We start from the raw sequence: 27982 nt of genomic DNA, 5'->3' as shown, positions 1-27982 counted from the left end.
TTCCTTTAGGATGGACAGGTTTGATCTCCTTGCAGTCCGAGGGATTCTCAAGAGTCTTCTCCAACACCACAGTTCAAAAGCATCAATTCTTTGGTGCTTAGCTTTTTTTATGGTCCAACTCTCACACCCATACATGACTACTGGAAAAATCATAGCTTTGACTAGAGGGACCTTTGTTGGTAAAGTGATGTCTCTGCTTTTTTAATACGTTGCCTAGGTTGGTCATAACTTTCCTTCCAAGGAGCAAGCATCTTTTACTTTCATGGCTGCAGTCACCATCTGCAGTGGTTTTGGAGCCCAAAAAAATAAAGTCTGTCACTGTTTCCATTGTTTCCCCATCTATTTGCCGTGAAGTGATGGGACCAGATGCTATGATCTTAGTTTTTTGAATGTTGAGCTTTAAGCCAACTTTTTCACTCTCCTCTTTCACTTTCTTCAAGAGGCTGTTTAGTTCCTCTTCGCTTTCTGCCATAAGGGTGGTGTCATCTGCATATCTGAGGTTATTGATATTTCTCCGGCATTCTTGATTCCAGCTTTTGATTCATCCAGCCTGGCATTTCACATGATGTACTCTGCATATAAGTTAAATAAACAGGGTGACAGTATACAGCCTTGACGTACTCCTTTCCCAATTTTGAACCAGTCTCTTGTTACATGTCCGGTTCTGTTGCTTCTTGACCTGCATACAGATTTCTCAGGAGGCAGGTGATGTAGTCTGGTATTCCCATCTCTTCTAAGAATTTTCCACAGTTTGAAAACACAAGACCTGATGGCTTATGTTTATATATTAAATCTATACCTGGCTTATTCTTTTTCCATTGCCATGACTTTCTATTTTATGTTAATCTGTTGCATGCATATCTGTAAGATATGTAAGTGTGTTTCTGTACATCTATATAATGACTATTCCTTTAGAGTATCAGTTTTATAATAATATATATTATATATACTTTATGGGGGCTTCCCTGGTGGCTCAGTTGGTAAAGAATCCATCTGCAATGTGGGAGACCTGGGTTTGATTCCTGGGTTGGGAAGATCCCCTGGAGGAAAGAATGGCAACCTACTCCAGTATTCTTGCCTGCAGAATTCCCATGGACAGAGGAGGCTGGTGGGCTGTAGTCCACAGGGTCGCAAAGAGTCAGACATGACTGAGTGACTTAGCACACATCTTTATGGATGGGTTGTCATACCCTCCTCTAGGGAATCTTCCCAACCCAGGGATCAAACCCAGGTCTACTGCATTGCAGACAGATTCTTTACCGACTGAGCCACCAGGGAAGCCCAAGAATACTTCTAGAATACTACTGGAGTGGTAGCCTGTCCCTTCTCCAGGGGATCTTCTCAATCCAGGAATTGAACTGGGGTCTCCTGCATTGCAGGCATATATAATTTATAATACATTTGATAAATATTTTGGGTATGAGGTATATCATAATATATATTATGTATTATAAATAAACCATTTATTTCTAATATTTGTAAGTAATCTGAAGAGCAAATAGAATTGGAACTAAAAAAATTTTTATGGTTTGGGCTCAGATTATAAGATTTCAATTCATAATTCCAACTTGACCACTTTTGTTTGTTACTGAGCATGTAACCTAATCTCTCTGAGACTGTTAATACCCTTGTAAAATAGGAACACAATCCCTTTCCTATATGATTGTTGAAAGAATTAAGTACAGAAATTTATGTGAAAGCAATTACCTGACACATTGAAACTGCTTAGAAAGTGATTTTGTTTTTGTTTTTCTTAGATATGCACTAATAAGAGCAACATTTATTTAAATTTCAAAAACCTGCCCTAATCCTGAATGTGTGTGTGCTCTCCCAGCAGCTGAGGTGTCAGATCCATCCCCCTCCCCAGGGCTTTCTAAAGCTCTGTATATGTTGCATATAGCCATCCTCCTCCCACCCTGCCCTCAGCCTATGTCTCTTTTCTGTCACCAGATCTCTTCACTGAAGAACCGACTGAAGAAGGTCTCCACGACAACCGGCGATGGTGTGGCCAGAGCCTTCCTCAAGGCCCAGGCCGCTTTCTTCGGCAGCTACCGAAATGCTCTGAAAATCGAGCCGGTGAGTAGCTTCTTGGCATGTCACAAATCCATGTTTGGTAAGGGCCACAAGAAACTTGCTAGTCATCTTTTGTTGAATTCACCAAAGGAGGTTTTATGCGTGTGTGTTTGGTGGGGACTGGAGAAGTGTGCTCCCCTCACGCTTCCTCTTAGCACAAGGAAGCTGCGCTGCCCCGAGTGGAGGACTGTCTGCTCCTGTGGGTGTTAGGACCCCTCCCTTCCCTGGACAGTAGCACCCTCTGCGGGTTGCAGTACTTAGCACTGTACACACCTGCTCTCACTGAGAAGTCCTGGTAAGCCTATGAGGTAGCAGTGATCATTTCCACTTGACAAATGGGGAAACTGAGGCTCACAGAAATGATGACTTGCTAACCAGTGGAGGAGCCAGGTAGGTTGTCCCAAAGCCCATGCTCCCCTCTGTGCCTCACTGCCCTTTTCCTGCAAAGGAACCTCTTCTCCACACTTGAGAGAGCAGAGCATCCAGAAGCTCACTTCTTAGAGGTTCCCAGAGTGGTCTTGGTATATTGACTGCTAAGTGTGCTGAGGACTGGGGGATGATGTCATCTGCCTCCAGGGCCTGTCAGCCTTTCAGAGCCTCTGTTACCTCATCGTGAAGTGATTAGTTATTGTGAGGGTATGAAGACACCATGTCATCCCTAAAACCAAAGAAACTACCAGCTCTTCCAGCTTCAGTGAGAAGCTTTCATCAGATGCTTAATTACTCATAGCCTCTCAGCCAAGGAGAATGGAGAAATTGGCCCAGAGACCTGGGTCACTGCATAGGAGAGGATTCTGGAGGGGACCTTGTTGATAGCCCTTTTCTCTCGGGACATGGGGCTCCCTCCCTTCCTCCTGAGCAGGCAGAGATGGCAACCACACCTAACCTAGTCAGAGTGGCTGTGAGGGACCTAGACAGACATTTTGTTAGATTAAATGACAGAAGATGAGTAGCTATCAGGCAGTGCATTTCATGTGCAAACTCTGACAGTGAATCTTGACCATGCTGCCTCATAAGCCACAGTTATACCTGGATTGGTACTTTTTGACTGTTGTGAACCCATCATGTGTGTAAGTGAAGCACAGAGTGATAGCAAACACCCTTTAGCCAGGGTGCACACTCTGTGAAGTGGTTGGGGCAGTGGGTGCTCAAGGAACAGCAGCCTCGAGCCACCGTGTTCTTGTCTTACATCCAGCACTCAGGCCTGACTTGCTCGGCTGCCTCAGCTTCAGGCAGTGTCACCTGACAGAAGGGATGCACTGTCTTTGCTTCTTAAGAAATACTTCCCTTAGGTCCTAAAAAGCCCTTCAGCTTAAAGCAAGTTCCTCATGTCCTACTTGTCTCCAAGACAGATGGCTCTGATTCTTTGTCCTGACCTTGGGCCCAGCCAAACCAATCAGGTTCAGTGCTGTTTGGAGAGCTGATAGAATTCAAGGAAAGTTCTGTTTTCTTCCCATCTTTAAAGTAAGAATGGGACAACTGGCCTGTCCTTATCTTAGGCTACTGGGATTGATATTGACATGAAGTATTTACACTCTTACAAAGATGTCATTGTTGTCATGTATATGTCTAGAGTCCAGAGACTGTTTATTCTGGTACATATTGCTGGGTATATAATCTGGGCACAAGGTGCTCCTCCAGAGGAGTTTATGGTTGTATTTGTACTTATGTCTCTCAGACGGTAAAGAATCTCCTGCAATGCAGGAGACCTGGGTTCAATCCCTGGGTTGGGAAACTCCCCTGGAGAAGGAAATGGCAACCCACTCCAGTATTCTTGCCTGGAGAATTCCAAGTACAGAGGAGCCTGGCAGGCTAAAGTCCATGGGGTCACAAAGATTCGGACACGACTGATCGATTAAAACATCCTGCTATACATCCTAAAGGCCTCGGGTTTAAAGATTAAAGTCCAAGAGTTTAAAGCCTGGCTCTGTACTTCTAGCTGTGCAACCTTGCGTAGGGCACTTAGTCTCCCTAAACTTCAGTTTCCTCACTGTGAAATGAGAGAAAGAATACTTATTCTATATTTTCAGATGGTTATAAGGAACAAGTGAGCCATAATACTGTTCAGAGGAAAGGTAAAACTTGGAAAAAGAAAGATAGCAGCAGTCCTTCCTGTGGTGGGCGTGGAATTATCTGAGTGAGCAAAGACTTGGAGGCAGGACCCCTCATAGCCTCTTTGTCTGGGGTCATGGGTTTGGGTAGAGAGATAGGGCTGGCTTCAGGAGAGGCTAGAGCCAAATTTGACAGAGCCTTAGATCCTAGACTAGGAGTGTGAGCAGAGACATGATGTGACTGAAGTCATGTTTGACCAGTAATGCAGGACTGGACTGAAAAGGAAACTGGAAGCAGAGACCAGGGGACTGTTGGAAAACTCAGAAGATAGCCCTCCAGTGGTTACACCAGGAAAAGGTACCATGAAGAAGAAATGACTAGATGAGTCTAGAAATAGATATGAGAGATGAGGGGCAAGAAATATCAAAATGTCTCCCAAGATATAGATCTGGGAGAGGATGATGATGCCCATAGTAGAAACAGGGAAAGCTTGATGTGAAAGTGTCCTGAGTAGCAGGTTACAATGGTCAAAATGTGGAGCAGACTAAGTGTCCATCCATGTGATAAAATATTATGAAGTCATTAAAAATAGCATTGATTATAAACGTGGTACCTTTCATTGAATTTTACATGTCATTCCATCATTAGGTGTACCGCTGTTTCATGTATCATTAAGAAAGGGTGCTGCCAATTATAATTGAAGGATGCCATCAATTGTAAGACATCCAGATTTCAAAGATGTTAAAATGTGAAGAAATTTACATCTTATAAATCAATGAAATAAGGCAGACTTGTCATGCTATTGGTCTGATTTATCTGCACCAGAATAGCTCTTTTCTGTAAGGCCAAGAGAGAAGCCAAGGGCCTGAAAGTTTCTGACCAAGCCTCATCTTGTTATCTAGATGGTTTTTAAACTGTAGATTTAATTCTAGCCAATTCCCCTCATCTAAAAAAAAGAAAAAGGAATAACAACACTTCCAATACCAGATTGTTTGTGAGATTAATTAAAATAATGACTGCAAAATGCATGTGAGCTCAAGAAGGGGTCAGGGGTTTTAGAGTCAGGCCATATGGGAGGCGTGGAGAACAGTGCCTGGATGAGCCCACTTGGGTGGCAAGCAGCACAGTGCTGAGGGAAGGGGTGTCCTTCATGGGGCCACTTGTCTTTTACGTGTTTCTCTGATTATTTGAAAAAAACAAAACAAAACTGCTCTTGGTTTCTTGTTGGTTTTTCTTTTTTAAGAAAGGTTTAAAGTAATGGGAATAGAAATGAGAAAATACCCATAATCTTGTCATATGGAGCTGAGATAACATGTTAGCATGTTTCCACCAAGGCTCTAGGTTTTGGAGTTTTTATGTTTGTTTTGGGCTTTTCTTTTTACCCTGTTTTCCTCATCTTAAAAAAAAAAATTATTGAGGAATAATTGATTTATAATGTGTTAGTTTCTGCTGTACAGCAAAGTGAATCAGTTATACACATATGTATATCCTGAGATATATGCTGGATGTATGTATATATGTGTATGTATATCCAGTCGTTTTAGATTCTTTTCTATATAGGTCATTACAGAGGATCAAATTGAGTTCCCTGTGCTATACAGTAGGTCCTTATTAGTTATCTATTCTGTATATAAGAGGGGAGGGATAAGTTGGAGGATTGGGGTTGTTTTTGTTTCATTTGGTTTGGGGTTTTGATTTTTTACTTTTAGAGAGTTAAGATATTCCTGGCAAAGCAATCTAGTTCCCTGTTATTTAGTTTTGCCTTTTAGAGTGTAGTAAGCACTTTTTCCATATCATATAAAAACTCTTAAAAAATTGGCTGCACATCTCTCATCAGGTGACTCCAGGGGGTCTCAGCTCTGGCTATGGATCAGAGTTGCCTGTGGGGCTCTTAAAAAGGTAAATGTCTGGGCCCCACTCACAGAGATTTTTATCAAGTCCTTGCCATCTGAAACCAGTGTGAAGGCCCACCACATTATCCCAGCGCTGGTTCTTTTGCTTGTTGTTAACTTTCACCATCTTAAACCACACTGTGGTGACTATCTCTATATAAATCTTCATTCCATGGTGTGGATTATTTCCCTAGGCGGCATCCTCAATGTGGTTTTATTGAGTTGAAGGTACCCAAGTGCATTTAAGGCCTTCAGTTCATAAATTGGAGGAGAAGGCTGGTGGCCAGAAGTGGTTGGTAGCCTGGAGGGGAGACTCTAGGGCAGGTCGAGTGAGAAACAGTCCCAGGCTGAGGACAAAGACGGCCTGCAGGAGCATGTGAAGCATGGAGGATACAATGTAGGAGCTTCCCACCTGAGCCAGCAGCTGCGGTCATGGGACTCAGGTCACTGCCAAGTCACAGGACTTGGGTTTTTTAAAAGATGAAACATCACAGGCTTGGTGTGCTTTTCTGCTCGGCTCCAGTGGGGCCCCTCTGGAGGGGCCCAGCCCAGCCCAAGAGGCAGAGATGGGCAGCAGTTCCTCCACGGCCCACAGCTTGCTTGAGGTTTTCAACTCCTTGGCCTTTTTTCTTTCTCTCCTACCAAGAAAAAAAATTCAAAATGCAGCTGGCTAGGGAGTCTCAAGCTTCATTTTCTTTCCCCTGCCTGGAAGGGAAGAGGAAGGCAGCCTCCTTGCTAAGGCCCAGCCAGGTGCCAGGCTGCCCCCTCCATCCGTGCCTTCTGCCGTGCACCCATCCCAGGGCCAGAGGGCCCCTGTGGGCTCCCCAGTGAGGTGTCTCTTTAGGGCCAGGTGACCTATTCCTCTTGAGGATCAGAAAGTAAGACCCCAGGGTATCCAGTTATAGCCGAGACTCCTACCTGCTCGACAGCATCCAACAGGCTTCATCCCTGAGTTGCTTTGCATCCGTGGTCATAGAAATTCCCCACGACTACCCCTCGCTGCCCACATCACAGATGGGAGAGGGGCGGCAGTTGTCCGTTACTTCCTGGCAGTTATGAGCCTGGAGTCAGACTCAGATCGGCCTGACTCGAAAACCCAGGTTTCTTCCACCCGATCCTCTCTCTTGCCTTTGTTCTGGTTTCCTCGTGTTCCACATTAACAACTCTTTCTCTGCATTTCCATCACCGGGCACAGGTCGTGGCATAGCAGAGGCATCAATGTGTGTGTTTTGGAACAGTGGTCGGAAGGATCCGTGAAAGAAATGAAAGAACAGAGAAGTGTGTGGGGCCGGGGTTGGCCCTTGACCTCTGTTCAGTGCATGCACACTGCTTCTTCCCTGGCTTTAGCCTTTGGAGGTTGGTGCTGCCTGGTAGAGGGGAGAGTGTTGGCGAATCACAAGGGCATGTGAGCCATCTTTCCATCACTCGGAGAATATCAGGTGCAAAGCCCAAGGTATTTAACAATATCGGGCAAGCCAAGTTGTTCTTCTCCACTTTAATGACAGAACCACAAGCAGCCAGGCAGCTCCATTTGGAAAACCTCCTTTATCCGTGTCAAGCGGCAGCCCAGGCTTCAGCTCATTTATTTAGGCCTTTCTTGCTCTCTGACACGCCTCCTAGCAGTTGCCAGGCAACTCTGGGAGTAGCAGTGTGTGTTAGGGATTAACTAGTTAGGGCTGGGGTCCTTTTTGGCAAGAAGGGGATAAAAGACAAATGATTTTAATTGCTAGGCCAAGGATCCTTTCTCTGCTGGGTAGAAGACTGCAACTTTTGGAATATGTGTATAGCAGTGTTGGTCTTGAATTTGCCTCGAGTCCCCTTTCTCCCTCCTCAGGAAAACGAATGAATTTTAAAAAGAATCTTACTTTACTTCACTCCTTTGTTTAAAATTATATCATCTTGAAATCTGAATAAGACTACACCACCACCCTTTCTTTGGAAGACATTTCTTAGCACAGTGGCCTCAGTTTTAAAGAACTTTCAAAAATAGAATTGTGTGCTTTAATTGCATCCTTTTTTCTGTCCATAGTTTCTTAGTTCCTAGCTCATGGCTATGTGGAGTCATCTTAAGGCAATGCGAATGAAGGTGCTTTTCCCATGTCTGACCCATTGCAGGTCCCTGGTAAATGTGATATCAGAGAGCAAAACTGGTGGGGATTGGAACTTTAAGATGCATTCGGTTCCGTGCCGGTAGTGGTGCAAAGGCCAGTATAGATGGAGCACAGTGAGAGTTGTTTATTCAACAGGCTCATGTGGCTCTCAGTGGGCCAGTGTGCTAGCTGGGCCTCCCCAGGATGAATGGCGCTCAGGCCCTACCCACAGGGCACGATGACTGAGGTGGGGACGGTAAACCGACAGTCAACATCAGTGCCGCAAAGAAGCCTGTGTAGGCAGTCACTAGCTCCTCCAGTCCTGCCTGCTTAGTTGTTCCCAAGAGGCCTGGCTCCAGATTCAGCTACGGGTATGCTGCCATCATCCACCTTTCAGCCTCTGATTTCGCACATAATTCTGCTGAGTCATATTTATCCACCTAAAACCCCTTGAAGACAGAGACGTTAAGATAAAAGCAGATTGATAACCTGGCTTTCAAGCATGAACGGACGAGGCTATGTTGGAGCAGGTCAGAAAAATACCATATATATCTGTCTCCTGGTTGGTAACACCATTGATCTCATGGTTTAAAAAACAAAACAAAACCCAAACTCTACTTAGGTGATTTAGTGTAACAGAAAATTAAAAAAAAAAAAAAAACAAAAAAAGACATTTACAAACTAGGAAAATTAAAATATCCCTGTAACTATCTCAACTACCTTTTGTATATTCTTATTGTTTTTCATTATGCAAAGTGTTTACATTGCTTTAAAATCTTAAGTTAAAATCTTACTGATCCTCCATTTCACATTACGTCCTAGGCTCTTTTACATGGCTGCAGAATATTCTATCAAGTACAGCTACCTTAATTTCTGTAACTACTCTCTCATGTTGAACGTTTAGCTTGTTTCCAGTTTTTTTGAGATTGTCATTAATATGCCACCAAACATCTTTGTAAATAAAGCTTTGGTATGCTTTAGTTCAAAGTCTTCTGAGTCGGAGAAATACAAGTCTGCAAGAGCCTGACTCTGGGTGCCAACTTGTCACAACATGGTAAGGAAGCAGATTTCCGTTGACTCAGCCTAGGAGCAACTCAAAATGGAAAGAATTGAGAATGCTTCGTGGCGTGTGCTCCCTGCCCTCCACAGAGGCAAGCAGAGTGTACCCAGAACATACATAAATGATGTTACTAATTTGTCTGTGCCTCTATTTTGTGCTTAAAAAAACAAAAACAAAAAAAGCTTGTGGAACCTTAAAGTGAGATGAGATAAGGAAATAAGGAAACCAAGGGAAAGGAGAAATGAGATGAAGCATGGAAGGGACTGGTATGTGCGCCTCAAGGCTGACTCCAAGAGTCTCCATTCAGCTTGGCAGTGGTAGCGCGGGGAGTCAAACACATGTTTGTCTCTAGAGCCTTTGCTTTTTACTTTTTTTTAAATTGTGGTAAACATAAATAACATAAAATTTCCCATTTCAGCCATTGTTAAGTTACAATTCAATGGCATTAATTACATTCACAATGTTGTATAACCACTATCACTATGTATTTTCAAAATTTTTCATCACCCCAAACAGAAATTCTGAACTCATTAAGCAATAACTCTCAGTTCCCCCAACCTACTAGCCCCTGGTGACTTCTAATCTACTTTCTATCTCTATGAATTTGCCTATTCTGGGTATTTTGTATAAATGAAATCATATCATATTGTTCTTCTGTGTCTGGCTTATTTCACTTAGCATAATGTTTTCAAGGTTCATCCACATTGTAGCATGTGTCAGAACGTCGTCCCTTTTTATGGCTGAATAATATTTCACTGAATGTGTATATATACCACATTTTATGTATCCATTCATCTGTTAATGGACAAATGGGTAGTTTCCACCTTTTGGTTATTGAGAATAATGCCACTATGAATATACCTGTACAAGTATTTGTTTGAATGCTTGTTTTCAGTTCTTCGGGAGGTATACTTAGGAGTGGAATTGTTAGGTAATATAGTAATTTTATGTTTACCATTTTTAGGAACCACCAAATTGTTTTCCACATACAGGCCATGCTAATTTTACATTTGTCTGTGAAGTATGGATGGGTACCCATGAACTATAGGAAAAGTTGGTAAAGATTTTCTTATTTTCCAGTTTGTTCTAGGTAAGTAGGTAGGGAATTATAGCCAAAGTCTATAGGCCTGAGCTAAAGAGATGCATTGACACAGGAGTCTGTGGTAGCCTAGAGAGGGACTGGTAAGTGGTTACTGTTTTTTCTTGTTTTAGTGTTTATCCCAAGTCCAGATCATGTCCTGGGAATGCAACAGGGAAAAGGGCAGGGGCTTCCAGCACCAGGGCTCCAGGGACCAGCCCTATAGCTCTGTGGCTCCAAGTGGCTCAGGAGGCTCCAGAGTATGATGGAAAGTGTATGGTCGTTGGAGTCACCTGGGCTTTAATCCTGGCTGTGGCATCTGCCAGAAGATGGCCCGAGTCTGAATTGTCTCATCTATAAAATGGAGATAATACCTACTCTGTAAGACTGTTGAGAAAAATAGTGATAATGTAGCTTTTTGCTGATAGTGGATTTCAACTGAGAGTGACCTTTTCTGGATGACAAGAAGGTAAAGAAGGAAGAGGAAGAAATGAGACTGCCCCATTCTAGAACAGTAATGGCCATACTTATTCAGCAGGTGTCAGGCTAACTGGAACCAGGCAAAACCTAAGATTGGCCCACTTAGTTCTGTCTTTTGAAGTAACTATGAAAGTTCAGTTTTTATCTCAAATAATGGCCTAAAAGATTTGTAAGAATTCACATTTGTTTCCTTCATCTGTATTTATTTGATATTTATTTATTCATGTTACTGCTCACCAGCACTTACAGACAAGTGGGAGTGGTAGTACCAAGGGTTTAAAATTCCAAAATGCATTACTTTCTAACAGTTCTAAGAGAAAATAGAACTGAGAATCTTTTTACCTATTTCATCAAAACAATTTTTGCCTGTTGCGGGGAGATGACCCTTGTTTGATGTTGGTACCACATATCCACTGTCCACCTCCCAGAGACATTGCTGTTGCTCAGGAATAGACTTTGGGTGTCCTGGAACCTTGAGTCACACCACAGTGAATGCTCACTGAACTAAGAGTCATTCTAGAAGTAGACTGCTCAAGTGAAAAGTCAGTCCTTAAGTGAGAAAAGATGAGAACTGGCAGGAAATCCTCTTAAAAACAATGATCAAGCTTTACTGTATGATTTCAAAGAGCATCACTGAATATGATCAAAATGAAATCCCCATATGTTCTAAAATACTTGAAAAATAAAACACAGCTAGTGTATCCTAGACTATCCAGGAGGAATTCCAGGCTTTCACTTGATCTCATTTAATAATCCTGCCTCCTTTCTTACTTTGTTCCTGTGGGATGGGACCACGTTTGGTAATCCTTGGTGTCCTAAACATAGTCTAATATTTAGTAGGTGCTCATTAAATGTTTGTTGAATGAATGACTGAACAAATGAATGAATGATACCATTTTCCCCATAGTATGCATTAGAAAGACTGGTGGTAAATGTTTCAGTGTTGCACAATATAGATGCTTAGTTTAAAAAAAAAATTACCCACAGCTTCATCTTAGAGCATGAGAAGAAGAATCTGACACAAACACCACACCATGAAGGTGTAAATGTAAGACAAAGACCCTGCGCAGCATTCGCATGCTAACCAACACCAGGCAGTTAGGATCTGGAGGGGCTCACCCTCTGTGAAAATCACCACGCCCAGTAAATATTCAGTTCTAGCTAAGAAAATGCACAAGGCAGTATATTAATTTAGCAAGTAAGCTGAATCCATGGTGGCAGTTTTAAATACTGTCTTTGCAGAAGCAGTGGCAAAGAGACATGGTTACTGTTACCAGTGTCTTAAGTCAAATCATCTCACTTTAGGGTCTTTTGCTTTTTCAGTGAGGCTCTGAAAAAGAAACCTTTCTGATCCATTTTCAAGCAGTGATAACATTTGACAATTTAGAGCCTGAAACAGTGCAGACTTCATGTACATAGCCAGACTGTGAGCTTCTGGAGAAGATTTTGTCTTACTCCTTCTTGTACCCCCAGCACACAGGAGAGGTTCAGTAACGTAAGGTGGAGTAATGGTCGGTTTGTTCTGTACAGGAGGCATAATGATCCTTAGAGGACGAAATCATAGATATCCTTGCCCCACCCCCACCCCCAATCCCTCAGACATGCATCCGCACTGATTTTCTGTGGGGTGTGGGTATATTCTCAGAAAGAGACAGTCATATTCAACCTTGTGCTATCCTTTCACCAAGAAATGGATGCCTTGGTAGTGTGTCGTGGTTAGTCATGTATCTCTGGCACAGAGCCTAGTACATAGACAGTGCCTGATAATTCTCTGTGGACTGAATGAAGTGACAATAGTCCCTAGTTACAGTGTCCATAGCAGTTTGGGAGCTGAAACACAGTTTTGTTAAATCATTAAAACTCAAAGTCTTAAGAAAAAGAAAATAATACAAAGCCTTTATTTTATGCTACACTCTTTATATATATAGTCCCTTGATCGGTTTTTACAGTCCTCATATGGAAGAAGTGATGTGGCCCCATTTTGTTGATGAGAAATCGAGGCTAGGAAAGATTGTGTCACTTTTTTAAGAAGTGGCAGAGCCAAGATTCGGACTTTCCATCTGTCTGATTCTCACAACCATGCTCTTTCCTCTGACTGCTCACCCCAGTGGTGATTACCATATGGTCTGTGTTATGTACAATTTGAGGTCATTTCAGAAGAATACTGATCTGGTCTCCTCTTAGGAATCAGCGTCTCCAATCTGTGCAAATGTTTCTTGAAAAATACAGGTTAAACTAACACCATTTATGAACTATTTATGAATTGCAAAGGGGAAATTTCAAAATTTTAGATATATTCTTAAAAACATCCCTTTAATAGATAATTTTAATTGCCTAATATTTTGTTGTTTAAATAATTGATATTTACAGTAATAATTGGATGAAAAAGTAAAACACTTCTAAAGTGCAGTCCTTCCTCCTCTTTTCCTTGGCTGACACCTAGTGGCAAGCTTTCTGGTAGCAGTGTTAATCCAGGTGCTAAATATTCTTAATATTAGTTGTTTTTCAGTTGATACTAGGGTTTGGTTGTTGTTGTTTTAAGAAATTCACTTATTTTCATCATAATAAAAGCTACATTAATATAAGGTTAATTTATTATGGATGGTCATAACAGTGGAACTTTGACTTAACATGTTTTTAAGTCGATTATAATCAAACCTTAGCGGGAAGTGATTACAAGTACTTAAAATCTTAGTATACTTGTTCCCCGCACAAACCTGACCTGGTGACCACCCTGCCTAGGGCACTGGCTTGCACACACTGACAAGAAAGATTCAGTCCTGTTCTTAAGAGTCATGCAGGGCAAAGAGAAGGTAAGCAGAGAGTTGCACTAAGTTTGGTAACTGCAATAGTGGAATGTTGTACAAGGACATCCAAAGGCACTGGCAGTCACTTCTGTCTGGATGCCAAGGGAAAGCTCACTGGGGAAGGATGCACTGGGATGGTGCCATGCAGAAACAGTAGCAGTTCCCCAGGAGCAAGGGTAGAAAGTAGCCCTTGCAAAGGTGAGGGGCATGAGACTATATGGCGTGGTCAGGTACTGTGAGCATTTGTGTTCTGGAGCATAGACAGGAAGGAATATGGCTGAGAACAAAGTGAAGAAAGGATCAGCTCCAGTCCATGAAAGACCCAAGTGAAGTCGCTCAGTCACGTCCGACTCTTTGTGACCCCATGGACTGTATCCTGCCAGTCCATGGAAGGACTCCTCCTTCCATGGGATTCTCCAGGCAAGAATACTGCAGTGGGTTGCTATTTCCTTCTCTAGGGCATCTTCCCGACCCAGGGATCAAACCGAGGTCTCCCGCATTGCAAGCAGACTCTTTACTGTGGGGTTTAGTGCTAATACCATAAACCAGCATTTCTAGAACAGTGGTCCTTGAAATGTTAGATCCAAAAGATATTGATGTTTTCTGATCACATAAAATTTGTGACTGTTGCATATTGCATACTGTAATGCTTTTTAAAAAAAAAATATTTACAATGTACCTTACTACAGTCCTGTTATAAAGAAATCTGGTTAACTTTGTTAACATTTTTCAAATGCTTTTCCCCACAAACTACCTATTAACATTCCAGGCATCAACTACTCACCACAGTTTGGGAAACACTGCTGTAGCTAAAGCTTGATTATGAGTGTTTCTTGCTCTAAGGCCGTGGAATTGGGATACCAACTGTGTTCATTTCACCCCAGTCTCACCGCTGTGAGCCTCAGGTTAGAAAAAGCATACTCCTTTTCCAAAGCATTGCTTCTCTACTCAGACAGAAGATCGTGGCCAATAAGTAAGACCCAGAGCCCAGCCATCACTCAGCCTTCGTAGTGCAGGGCCGCGGGCCACCGGTCCCCATCCCCTCTGGCCAGCAGTTTGATCCATAGATCAGTCAGGATCCAACCAGGATGACAGGAACCACTTCATATGTGTACAGGAGGGGAAACGATTCAGTAAATTGTTATCCAGCTGACAGAGGAGCAAAGTCAATCCAGAGATTAGCAAGAGCAGAGGTGGTGTGCCTGAGTCCAAGACAAGGGTCACCTGACAAAAGCTGGAACCTGTGGGTCTGTGCTGTGGATGCTTGGGTCAGATGGAGGTGAACCCCTGCTGGACAGCCCACCCCAGCAGGGGAGAGAGGAAAAACACTCAGCCTCTCCCTCCCTCTCCTCCTCGTCTCCCACCAGCACCTTGCATGTGCCAAACCAAGCAGGAAGCCAGCTGACTCAGGATACCAAGGAACTCAGCCTGCCCTCTGTACAGAATAGAGAAGAGTGGAGAGAGGGTCTGAGGTCAGACAGGCTCAGAACCAGCGCTCCCAGATTCCAGATATTAAGGCTATTTACTGACACACACACACCCAGCAAATAATAAACAACATTGTGAAGTTAAAAAAAATACCTGATTTATGGTTAAACCTGGTGCCAACCTGGACTCTGCCTCTTCCCAGCCATGTGACTCTAGGCAAGTTATTATACTTCCCTGAACCTTAGTTCCTGAATTGTAAGGAGAATAAGTAAGTGATACCTTCACAAGGTGTCTTTGACATGTCTGGCTGATTCCTATCTTAAACTGAAACAAGAATAAGGTATTTAAAACTTTGGGGGCTTAGCCTGGAGCTAACAGGAGTGTTAGAGATCCACATATGTTGATTGACTACTCCAGACTTCAGTGAATTAGCTGAAGTTCTTCCCTTGTGGCTCAGCTGGTAAAGAGTCTGCCTGCAATGCAGGAGACCTGGGTTGGGAAGATCCGCTGGAGAAGGGAAGGGCTACCCACTCCAGTATTCTGGCCTAGAGAATTCCGTGGACTATACAGTCCATGGGGTCACAAAGAGTTGGACACAACTGAGCCACTTTCACTTCACTTTATTAGCTAGCAATTGTTATCTAGTAATGTCTAATTTCTTAATGTATTCACTTCCTGGGGGCATTGGAGTAGGGGCAGCTTGTGAATGTGCAGTAGAATATTCCAGTGTTGGAGAGGCACCCTTCCATATATTGTAGTTATCAGTTCAGTACAGGCTAAAGAAAGTTGATATTCCAGGAAAGCCACCACGTACAAGATGTGAAACCTCCAAAGCCCTTCCCCACTGAACCACCAGTTTGATTTATGGGAATAAAAATACCACCCTCCTAAAAATTATTTTCAGAATTAAATAAGATGGTGGGTATAAAGCACTTGCTGTCTGTTAATTGCCTCTGCTCACCACAACAGACTGTAGAGGCAGCTTCCCTTTTATCCAGTGAATGCCTAATTCACCAGCAGTCACATTCCATGGAGGTGTGGCAGGAATTTTGGAAAGCCTTTAACTGGAGATTATTCATGTTTGGTTCGCTGGTCCCTGTTAGTGATGTGACCTGGCAGGTCTCCACTCACCCTGTTCTCCTCAGTCACAGCTCACTGGCATTGTTCATCAACCATTGCCTTGAGATTTTCTCTGCCCGTGTTCCTACTGTGATACACTTTTACCCTCATGTTCACCGCTTTAAAACTCTGAGTTTGCGGGTGTGCTGAGCAAGTTAGTTGCCAGCTCAAAATGTCATTATCCCTTGAAGATGAGCTTTTATCCTGAGTTGATTAATTTTATCCTCTGTTGAGGAATGTCATGCAAAAGATAAACAAGAAGGAGAACCCACTATTTATTGAATGCCTACTTCTTGCCCTTTATTTATATTTTCTTGGTTAAATGTACATGGTATGTATCCCCGGTTTGATAAGGAACTTAAAGAGAGTTGAAATAATTTAAACCAATAACTTTGAACAAACATTTAACAAGTCTACTATGTCAGACTCTGTTCTAAGTGCTTGGAGATGCAGCAGTGAACAAAATTAAGTCCCAGCCCTTACATCTCATATTCTAGGGAGACACAGACAGGAAACAAAGATGGAAGTCAATATATACTGGGTCAGGGGGTGATAAATGTCATTTGGAAAAAGAAAACCAAGGAAGGGGATAAAGAGAGCCCCTGGGTGAGGTAGGTGCTGGTAGGAGAGAGCCAGGATTGAGGGCCAGGGCCATCTGCGTCTAGAACTCACATTTTTCCCCACTGGTCCCATGCTGCTTCTGATTCTCTTTGGTGATGGTTTCCAGCATCTAGTGAAGAAATGTGAACTCTAACATCTTGCTTCTTAGTCCAGAGTTGATAATTCAATGTGTCAGGGTGGTGACTTTGCATTCCTAGGGTACAGAAAACATTTTTGCTGCACTCCCTGCTGTCAGCAGCATGGAACTGTTTCTTTCATCTCTCTGGTTTCCCAAACACTTTTAATCTTGATGCAGAAAGCATCTTGCCAGCTTGGACTCAAGCCCTAGTGCTGGGGAGATCAGTCTGTCCTAGAGGAGGGTCTCTGTGACAAGTGGGCTCAAAGGAACTCATGCCTCTTTTCTCTCTGTTTCCAAGAAGTGGTGCTATATGTAGTAGCTTCTGTAACCTTAATGTCTGTTTCCTGATCTTTACTTATAAGTAGATCAGTTTAATTCCAAAAGTAGAGACGGCACTAAGAGATGGATCAAGTATGGAAATGCCCACAGAAGTCAAATAGACCCAAGTTCTACTTTTCTATTGATATAATTTTGAGCAAGTTACTTGCTCTGTGGTTTGGTTTCCTCATCTATAAAAGGAGAACAAATGTAGCCTGCCTCATAGGATTGTTGTGAAGATTAAACGAGATAATTTAGCATGGTACCTGACACGTGGAAAGAACTTAATATTAGGTAGGGGTTATTTTTAATAAATAAACTTCATATTTTAGAGCAGTTTTAGGTTCACAGAAAAATTTAGTGGGAGATAGAGTTTCCCGTATACCTCCTGTCCCCACTTATGCACAACTTCCTCCATTATCAACAATATTAATTTTTAAGAAGATAAAAATGACTCTTTTAATTTATAGCAGAGTTTTATCTACATTCTATCCTATGAAGACACAATAGAGTTAGTATGAAGGTTTCTTTTTCAAAGTCAAGACAACATAATTTAAGGAAAAGATGGTAAGACTTCTCATCGTAAAGACACTTTACAAAGAAATGTTGACATTCAATCATTACAGTATTTCCCACTGGATAGGTATCATTATACATTTTAAAAATCTCTCCATTGTAAAACAGATAAAGAAAACTGCACTAATCAAATAAATGGCTGAAGACCAACACTACTCAGAACAAGAAATAGAACTTTACTATAGCTCAGCTGGTAAAGAATCTGCCTGTAATGTGGGAGACCTGGGTTCGATCCCTGGGTTGGGAAGATCCCCTGGAGAAGGGAATGGCTCCCCACTCCAGTATTCTGGCCATGGGGAATTCCATGAACTGTCTAGTCCGTGGGGTTGCAAAGAGTTGGACATGACTGAGCAACTTTCCCTTTCTTTTCTTCTCTACCCTCTCCAGAAACCCCTTTCATCGAAATCCTTTTCCTCCTACCAAAAGTAACTATCATACTGATTTTAATACTTTTTAAAAATAGTTTTATTACCCAAATGTATATCCCTAGATGCTGTAGTTTAGTCTATGCTGATTTTTTCCCTATATTTATCAGTGTTTAGAATAAAGAATTAACTCTGTAACATCTCAAAGCATGTATATGTATTACTATAACTTGATAGATTTAAACATATTTGATGAGTTTGGGCCCATTGAAGTTATCATTGTATTGAAACTCAAACTGTTTCATGTTGGCCATTGAGAATTTCTTCAGGTTGGCCCTGAGTATTTTCTGTTGTTGTTCGTGACCCTAGCTCTCTTGTTATCTGAAATTACAAGATGCCCCAGGCTCATCTTGAACCTTTCCTGCCCCCAAATCTAGAATCAGACATTTCTTCAGGAAGCACTGATTTCTTTTAGTGAGAATTAGTATCTCAAAACCAAAATCTGAGTTCTTAAGATACTCACTACTACTGCGTTGGTCACTGTTTCCAGGCCTTTTCAGTGGACAAAGGAGGGAGACACACACTCGTATACATGTGTACATGTGCATACAGATAGATATGCCCCATCCAAATTCAAGACTACAGACCTTTTGCTTAACTTCTTCTCTGTCACATTTGTATTTCCTTTCTTCTTTACTGAGAATTCTGGTTCTGAAGGGCATGGGGAATGACAGAATTACAATATCCCATAATTACTAATTTATTTTCATATACAGCAGCCTTAGAAAGCACTACAGATGTTACTACCAGCACGATTAGAGTATCTTTTAACTTTGCTTTGCATATTCTTTCCTTATTCTTCCTGCAGATTTTGGCTGTTAAACTGTATTTGCTTTGGTAGAACACACAGCCATAACACACTAGCCTCTCTCCCTTTCAGCCCTTGTTAGTCTCAGGCTTAGGTTACTATAACCAGTTCTAATGGTGATAGCTCTTTGGCCATTTCTGGTTGTCTGAAGCTGGCTCCCTAGTAGATTCCTCAGGAAGGCTCATAAGAACAATATATAATAATCTTTCTATGCCCTTTCTAGATGAGTCAGTTTGCTGGGTATAAAATCCTTGGCTCATACTTTCTTTTCTTAAATGTCTTAAACATATTGTTATGTTTTCTTTTGGCAAAAAGTGTTGCTCTCATCAAAGTCTGATGATTATCTTAATTTTCTTTCTTTAATAAATTGCATATTCTTTTTTATTAGATGCTAAGGAGTTTTTTCTCTCCTAAAGTCCGATAATATTATTAGATGTTCTTGGATGGTCCTTTTGGTTCTGTCATCTCAGGTATGTAATATGGCTCAGTGGTACAGAATCGGCCTGCAATACAGGAGACACTGGTTCTCTCCTTAGATCAGGAAGATCCTCTGGACAAGGAAATGAAAACCCACACCAGTATTCTTGCCTGGGAAATCCCATGGACAGAGGAGCCTGGTGGGTTAAGGGGTCTGTGGGGTTGCAAAGAGTTGGACGTAACTGAGCAACTAACACATTCAACATATATGAAACATACAATTTTGAGTCTTTTTTTAGTTTGCAAAAAAATTTTCTTGAATTATAGGTTTGGGCATTGATTCTGTTCTTTGTATTTATTTTTCTTCTTCAGGGGCTCCAATTATTTGTATATTCAATCTTCTTTGCCTGCCTTCAGTACTTTTCACTTTCTTTAAAATCTTTTTTATCTCAATTGCTTTTTTAACTTTATATTACTGTTAAGATAGAATTTCTCCTTGTTTTTTTTTTATTTTTAAAGATTTTCTCAAAAAAAAAAAAAGACTTTTTCTTTTGTTTTTCTTAAAACATTATCTGTTGAGTTGATATTGATATGCTCTTATAGTCCCTTTAGTTTAGCCTTCATTTCAGAAAATATTTTTCTTTTATTTCTAATTCTTATTCAAGTTCTGTACCCTCATTTCTGAGTTTTTACAGTTCATGTATATGTTATTCTTGCATACTTTGTATAATTTTCTTAATGTCTTTAGCTTATTTTGAAATAGTAGATTGCAGTTTTAATCTATTTGTGGGCATATCTTTCAGGATATATTTTTGTGGATATATCTCACTCTTTTATTTCTTACAACTTTGTGGGGGATTTTACCTCAATGCTTTTGTATTATCCATTTTTATGTGAAATTAGTTTTCCTGACTTAAGGATGAGATGGAGTTCAAGAAAGCTTTTCTGATTTCACAGAGCTCCCTCTTCGCCATTTTTGGTAGTATTCAGAAACTTGACAGATGCTTTGTGAACTGTTCTAGCTGTGTTCCCATCTCCCACTTTGATCTAGACATTCGTCTTCCTTGTCATTATGCTGCTCTGTCTTGTTTACACTCCCAGCAGCTTCTGTCCAGAGTGTGCATCCCTGCTATGGAAGGGAGTTCGGACACATTCTCTCAAGTTCATAGAGGCTTGTAGGGGCTAGACTACTCCAGCCCCTTCACTTCTTAGTGTAGGTCCCTTGCACTCTCAGCTGTTGCAGAGGTCAGGACCCTCCCAGTTTCAACTGCTGTTCTTAAATTGGCCCACTGAGCTTTTTGCAAAGCCCTACTGGTTGTTTGGAGGTTCACTTGTTCTCACGTCTCCAGACACTGACACCAAACAGGTCTGTTGGTGATTTGCAGTATTGATGGTTTGTACTTACCTGCTTTCAGGTTCATTGTTCACCAATTTTTGTTGTAAATATTGCATATGTGTTTGAAGTTTTGCTTTCTAGTTGTTCTGCCTTTTTTATGTGAGGATTTGAAGATATTGAGAAAACTATGCTACTATTGTTACCACCAACAACAAATTCCCCAAATCCTTCTTTTCTGTTTTCCCGTTTCTTCCTGAAGTGAAGTGAAGTCACTCAGTCGTGTCTGACTGTTTGCGACCCCATCGACTGTAGCCTACCAGGATCCTCAGTCCATGGGATTTTCCAGGCAAGAATACTGGAGTGGGTTGCCATTTCCTTCTCCAGGGGATCTTCCCGACCCAGGGATCAAACCCAGGTCTCTCGCATTGTAGGCAGACGCTTTACTGTCTGAGCTACCAGGGAAGCCCCCCCATTGCTTCCTGAGAAAACCACAAATGTAATAAGTCCTCTCATGGAGCTTCTACTGGAAGGAAGACAGGTGATAAACATGAACAAAAACTGAAAGATGATTTCAGGTGGTGACAAGTGCCACAAAGAAAAGAAAACATTGTAAGGGGCAGTGAGTAATAGGTTTGAGGGGAAGGTGGAGGTGCTTTTTGGTGTTCTTCAAGGAGGTGGCATCTGAGCAGAGAGCTAAATGATGAGAAATAACAGGTGTACAATTACCTGGAGTAAAAGCATTCCAGGCACAAGACACAGCAGATACAGATACCCAAGGGAGGAAAGAGTTTGGCCCATTTGAGGGAGGGAAAGTAAGGCAACGTGTCTGAAGCAGAGTCCTAGGAGACAGGTGAGAAAACTAGGCAAAAACTGGATTGTCAAGGATCTTGTGGGCTGAGGAAGTATTTTGATTTTAACATTGATACAATGGAAACCATTGGAGGAACTTTAACAGAAGAGTAGCATGGTTGAATTAAGTTTTAAGAAGCCTGTTTTGGCTGCTATGTGGGGGAAGGACTTCAGAGGCTCCAGAGGAGGAGTCAGGGAACTGGAGGAGAGACCACTGTGGCCTAGAGGGTATGGAGAGCAGTGGTCAGATTTGGGGTATAACCTGATGACAGGACTTGCTAATGTGCCAGATGAGGGAAAGAGAAGACTCAAGGATGTCTTCTGGGATCTTGGTCTACCTCCAGTTTCTTATCTTTTTGAATGTTATCTCTCAGAGAAAGTCAGCTAGAGCTTTCAGTTCAGTTCACTTCAGTCATTCAGTCGTGTCCGACTCTTTGCGACCCCATGAATCGCAGCACGCCAGGCCTCCCTGTCCATCACCAACTCCCGGAGTTTACTCAAACTCATGCCCATTGAGTCAGTGATGCCATCCAGCCATCTCATCCTCTGTCACCCCCTTCTCCTCCTGCCCCCAATCCCTCCCAGCATCAGGGTCTTTTCCAACGAGTCAACTCTTCACATGAGGTGGCCAAAGTACTGGAGTTTCAGCTTCAGCATCAGTCCTTCCAGTGAACACCCAGGACTGATCTCCTTTAGGATGGACTGGTTGGATCTCCTTGCAGTCCAAGGGACTCTTGAGAGTCTTGAGAGCCTTCTCCAACACCACAGTTCAAAAGCATCAATTTTTCGGCACTCAGCTTTCTTCACAGTCCAACTCTCACATCCATACATGACCACTGGAAAAACCATAGCCTTGACCAGACGGACCTTTATTGGCAAAGTAATGTCTCTGCTTTTCAATATGCTATCTAGGTTGGTCATAACTTTCCTTCCGAGGACTAAGCGTCTTTTAATTTCATGGCTGCAGTCACCATCTGCAGTGATTTTGGAACTCAAAAAAATGAAGTCTGACACTGTTTCCACTGTCTCCCCATCTATTTCCCATGAGGTGATGGGACCAGATGCCATGATCTTAGTTTTCTGAATGTTAAGCTTTAAGCCAACTTTTTCACTCTCCTCTTTCACTTTCATCAAGATGCTTTTTAGTTCCTCTTCACTTTCTGCCATAAGGGTGGTGTCATCTGCATATTTGAGGTTATTGATATTTCTCCTGGCAGTTTTGATTCCGGCTTGTGCTTCTTCCAGCCCAGCATTTCTCATGATGTACTCTGCATATAAATTAAAGAAGCAGGGTGACAATATACAGCCTTGACGTACTCCTTTTCCTATTTGGAACCTGTCTGTTGGTCCATGTCCAGTTCTAACTGTTGCTTCCTGACCTGCATACAGGTTTCTCAAGAGGCAGGTCAGGCGGTCTGGTATTCCCATCTCTTTCAGAATTTTCCAGTTTATTGTGATCCACACAGTCGAAGGCTTTCACGTAGTCAATAAAGCAGAAATAGATGTTTTTCTGGAACTCTCTTGCTTTTTCGATGATTCAGCGGATATTGGCAATTTGATCTCTGGTTCCTCGGCCTTTTCTAAAACCAGCTTGAACATCTGGAAGTTCTCGGTTCACGTGTTGCTGAAGCCTGGCTTGGAGAATTTTGAACATTACTTTACTAGTGTGTGAGATGAGTGCAATTGTGTGGTAGTTTGAGCATTCTTTGGCATTGCCTTTCTTAGGGATTGGAATGAAAACTGACCTTTTCCAGTTCTGTGGCCACTGTTGAGTTTTCCAAATTTGCTGGCATATTGAGTGCAGCACTTTCACAGCATCATCTTTCAGGATCTGAAATAGCTCAACTGGAATTCCATCACATCCACTAGCTTTGTTCGTAGTGATGCTTTCTAAGGCCCACTTGACTTCACATTCCAGGATGTCTGGCTCTAGTTGAGTGATCACACCATCGTGATTATCTGGGTCGTGAAGATCTTTTTTGTACAGTTCTTCTGTGCTGAAGCGCGCTGGCTGCGACGGACCGCGCAGAAGCGTGGCCGTGAGGAGCTACCCCTTGCCCAAGGTTAGGGGTAGCGACCGAGAGCACCAGGCTGCGACAGCGCAGGAGCTGCGGCCGAGAGGAGCTTCCCCACCTCCAAGGAGCTGAGAGGAGCTACTCCTCCTAGAGCTTTACTCCTAAACAAATAGATACTGTAAAGGCAAGTGGTCAGGGAGGGGGGGTGGAAAACAAGCCACAGACTGAAGGAAGATATTTGCAACTTTAATAGATAGAGACTTGGTTTCTGGTTTTATAAAGAATTTCTTTAATAATAATTAAAACAGGAAAGGTATGAACAGATGTTCTGTTCATATCCTGAAAATATACTTAACTTCACTAATAAATCAAAGAAATTGAAGTTAAGACCAAAGCATAATTACATTTTGCACCCATTAAATTGTGAAAAATTAGGAAGCCAGATACTTATATTGCTGACCATGTAAAGCAATAGATGTCCTTATTTTGCTGGCTTAAAATATAAATTGGCCCCTCAATTTTAGAAAGCAATTCAACATTGTTTTATAAAGTTGAAGCTCTTGCCTATTTAGGCTAGGAGATATGTACAAAAAATTTCATAGCAGCAAAAAACTGGAAATAATTCAAATCTATGCTGAAGAATAGTTGATGAATTGTAGTATATTTATGTGACATTACATAACCATAAAACTTAGTGAATTAGTGAAGCAACAACAGGAATGAATCTTCACAGCAGCAGTACTCATTTTTTAATAAGACTCAATAATAAGCAAAGTTAAATATTATTTAGGCCACATAGATGTGTGATAAAACTGTTTTGTTTTTTTTTTAACACTTTAGGGAATAAGAAACAATTGAGAATAGGAGTTAGTGGGGTCTAGGGAAAGGGATAGGAAGAGACAGTGTAGGATACCAAGACAATGCAGTGATAATGTCGGTTTCTTAAGTTAGAGGATAGCTTCACAGATGGTCATTTTATTATTGTGCTACATAACTTAATGTGGGTTACATATAGTCTTTCATGTGTAAATATAAATTACATTGTGAATTAAAGGCAGCTCAATGGAATTGTAAAGTAGATAAGGTATTAATAATTTTATAATTTCATAATATTACATTTAAAATCCAGCCCAGAGATTGCAAGGTCTGGACCCTACTTAGGGTAACACATTCCCAGCTTCCTAAGGTTCATGAAGTGTGGCTTTACCCAATATGTTGAGGTTCTGGATTTCTTTGGAAGAGACAGGGTGTCTCAATTTGAATGTAAGTAAACATTCTTTCCCAGGTTTTTGGTAACTAAACACAGATAATCCAATTTACATCCTTTACCTTTGTTGGCCTTTCTAGGAAGAAAGACTTCAGAAACTTTGTTGGACAGGTGAATTGCCTCCTGCAGCTGTGAACTGCGAGTCTCAGAATGATCTAATGTGTCACCCTTAGTAGCAGCAGCATCACATACCCTGTCCTAAAACCTACCTGACTAGTTAGAAGGTGCTTCCTCTCCAGTTTCCAGACCTCCAGATGCCCCACAGGATGGGTACACACAAAGAAATTACATTCACCAACCCCCAAATTCCAAGATGATACCCTTTCTGAACTCCAGCTATGGCACAGGGAATGGCAAGTTTTAGAATCTGAGAAAGTCAGGCTTCAGTGTGGTACTTCTAGAAGAATTATGAGGAACTCTCTATCATTTAGAGAGATAAGTGGTGTTTCTTCTCATCTGTTATTTAGAACTTTCCTGTTCTAAACCTGAGGAACCAAAGGATACTAGAATGTTCTTGTAGATTCCTTAGCCTTGTTTTTCATGTGCTCAGAAGAGTGAATGAATGAATGACTAGATTGTGCCATTTTCTTTTTAGTCAAGATAAGAATCCAGTTGGGGGAAAAAGCCTACCCCTAAACCAATTAAAAGCATTTTCAGAATGTTTTTTTGAATCGCATATTGAGCACCTTCTATTTGCTTGATACAGAGCTTGGTGTTCAGCAACCACATGGCAAATGTTGAATCAGATATACAGCTTGGCTCTGTAGAAAATGTACTTTTCCTTTTTCAGGAGAAACATTTAAATAGCAGACACTGAGGAAGCCCCACATGAGATAATTCATCCAAATATTAACTTGTAACCCTGCAGTTTCTACATACCCTGTCCTAGATATGCTTGTGCATGACAGTGCCGTTTGTGAGTGCTAGCTCTGGGTAAAGCAGTGACAACCACTATCTGTGTTATTTATCCATGTCTGAGATTCAGCTTCTTTGATTCCTGCTCTGCCTTGGACTGCAGCCTTACTGGTTTGTCTTTTTGTTGATTAATACACATGAGAACCCTGGCAGTTCTTAGAGGATACAGTGGGATATGAGAGAAGGAGTATACGATTTAGAGCAATCTAGGCAGGAGTTCATATTCCTTATCTGTAAAATTGGAACATTAGCACCAACTTTACAGAGCCGTTTCGAGGATTAAATGCATATTACCATAACGTGTATAATTACCATATTGTAGATGCTTTAAAAATGTTAGTTCCCAACCTTCCTCCTCCAGTCACAATAGCCTTCCTAAAATATTAATCTGAATGTCAGACTTCTAAAAATGACTGTTTAGTGAGTGACATGTACTTCTGTACTTTAGAGTATGGTAAGCCAATTACCTTCTGTGGTAGATGGGCTTTCTGTGTGTGTTTTGGTTTTTAATTTTCTTAAAAGAAGGGACTTTTATTTTAAGGGCAGTTAGGTAACTGCCGTTTTCTAGGTTTCCCAATGCAGATTTCACTTGGTTTTTCAAAGGAAGCTATGATAAAAGATACAGACCCTACCTCCACACTTGAATCACATTCAAGAAGATTTCAGGCATTAATAGTGCCTCAGCCAACAGTGATAGATTGAGCTAAGAGTACAGGGTTTGACCTGGGTTGAGACACATTCTATTAAATAGTGGGCCTGAACTCTTCAAAAATGTTAATGTCTTGCAAAAAGAAAGACCCCAAGAACTATTCTCAATTAAAGGAGACTAACAGGACAACTGTATGCAATATATGAGCCAGGATTTTCTTCTACTGTACAAAGTCATCATTGGGACAATTGGTGAATTCTGAGTAAAGTCTGTAGATTAGATTGTTACTGTACCAATGTTAATTTCCTGATTTTGATCATCATACCATGGTTATGTAAAATGCCATTCTTGATTTTAGGAAATACAGTTTGCTATAGTGCCTGTTTTAACAACACAAGATTGCTCTAATGCAACTGATATATTTGGGAACAGTTTGAGCATAATATGTTCAGTCATGTTTGATTATGTGTGATATCATCCTTGAGAAATACTAGGTGAATGTAGATAGCTACACCTAAATTAACCAAGATTTCAAATTAACCAAGACATGTCAGAATACACAGAATGCGCACATGGACAAACCTGTAACAGCTACTTCAGTTCACCACGTGAGTGACGAGCCACACATTTCTGTACACAAGTCTTTCAGTTCTCCATCCTTCTTCCGCCACTTCAGAATCTACCCACATGTTGCAGTCCTTCTGATACCCATCTCCACAGCAGACTTCAAGTCTTTTTCAAAGTAAAAATGACATATAGTATTTATATATTTCTTACCCACTGAACATGTGTAAAATGGCATACTGTTTTTAGGAGGTTTCTATTTTATTTCTAACATATCACTGATGAAGTTTTTGAGCATTGTGCCCCAAGTATGGTGAATTTTAGGAAGATATATGTCACATTATAGCAGAACTGGCTAAAGTATGTAGGGGTAAAGGGACATCATGTCTTAAACTTATTCCCATATGGTTCAGAGAAACACTGTATACAGATAAAACATACATGTAATATAGTAATATGTGTGTGGGAAGAGAGGATAAAGCCATTGTGTTAAAATGTTGACATTTTGGGAATCTGGGTGTTGGGTAAATAGGAATTCTTTATATTATACTATTCTTGCAATTTTTCTGTAAATCTGAAATTATGTCAAAAGAAAAAGAAAAAAGGAGTAGAGGATTGGAAAAGCTTTTTTTTTTTTAATTGAAGTTCAAATATGAAAAATGAAAGAAATTCAAAGGGAAAGGAAATGACTCAGCTGAGAAGAAGACCAAAGCAGAACAGGGAAGAGAGCCTAAACAAGCTTTTTACAGAGTAGCTTGAAACATGAGCTTAGTGTAAGGCAGGCTGTTTAGGAAATATGAAAGCAAGACTACATCTACAAAATGGAAAAGGGAGACATTTTGCTTTTCCAGGAAGATTTTTTGGGAGTTTAGCCCAGATAACAATTAATTAACACATAAATTAACAATTTAATCACATACATCAACAATTCTAAATTATTTAGCATCTTTATTCTCTTCCTAAACAATAGAAGGATTTTAATATACTTTACTCATTGTGCACCCCCACGTACAAATCTTATCATT

At 41.3% G+C, this 27982-nt stretch overlaps 1 protein-coding gene across 8 annotated transcripts in view; it reads left to right on the top strand.

Annotated features, from left to right (window-relative positions):
* The window catches only part of DENND1A (DENN domain containing 1A), a 520849-nt gene that overhangs the window by 367988 nt on the left and 124879 nt on the right, over nt 1–27982 (top strand). For all 8 annotated transcript variants that reach the window (XM_043469511.1, XM_043469514.1, XM_043469510.1 and 5 more), the window contains one exon: nt 1951–2076. In XM_043469511.1, the coding sequence (XP_043325446.1) occupies nt 1951–2076 (126 nt within the window). The remainder of the gene's footprint in view (nt 1–1950; nt 2077–27982) is intronic.

This window comes from Cervus canadensis, chromosome 5 (genome assembly GCF_019320065.1).
Source record: "Cervus canadensis isolate Bull #8, Minnesota chromosome 5, ASM1932006v1, whole genome shotgun sequence".
Taxonomy (NCBI): domain Eukaryota; kingdom Metazoa; phylum Chordata; class Mammalia; order Artiodactyla; family Cervidae; genus Cervus; species Cervus canadensis.
This window is presented reverse-complemented; position numbering and strand designations above follow the sequence as displayed.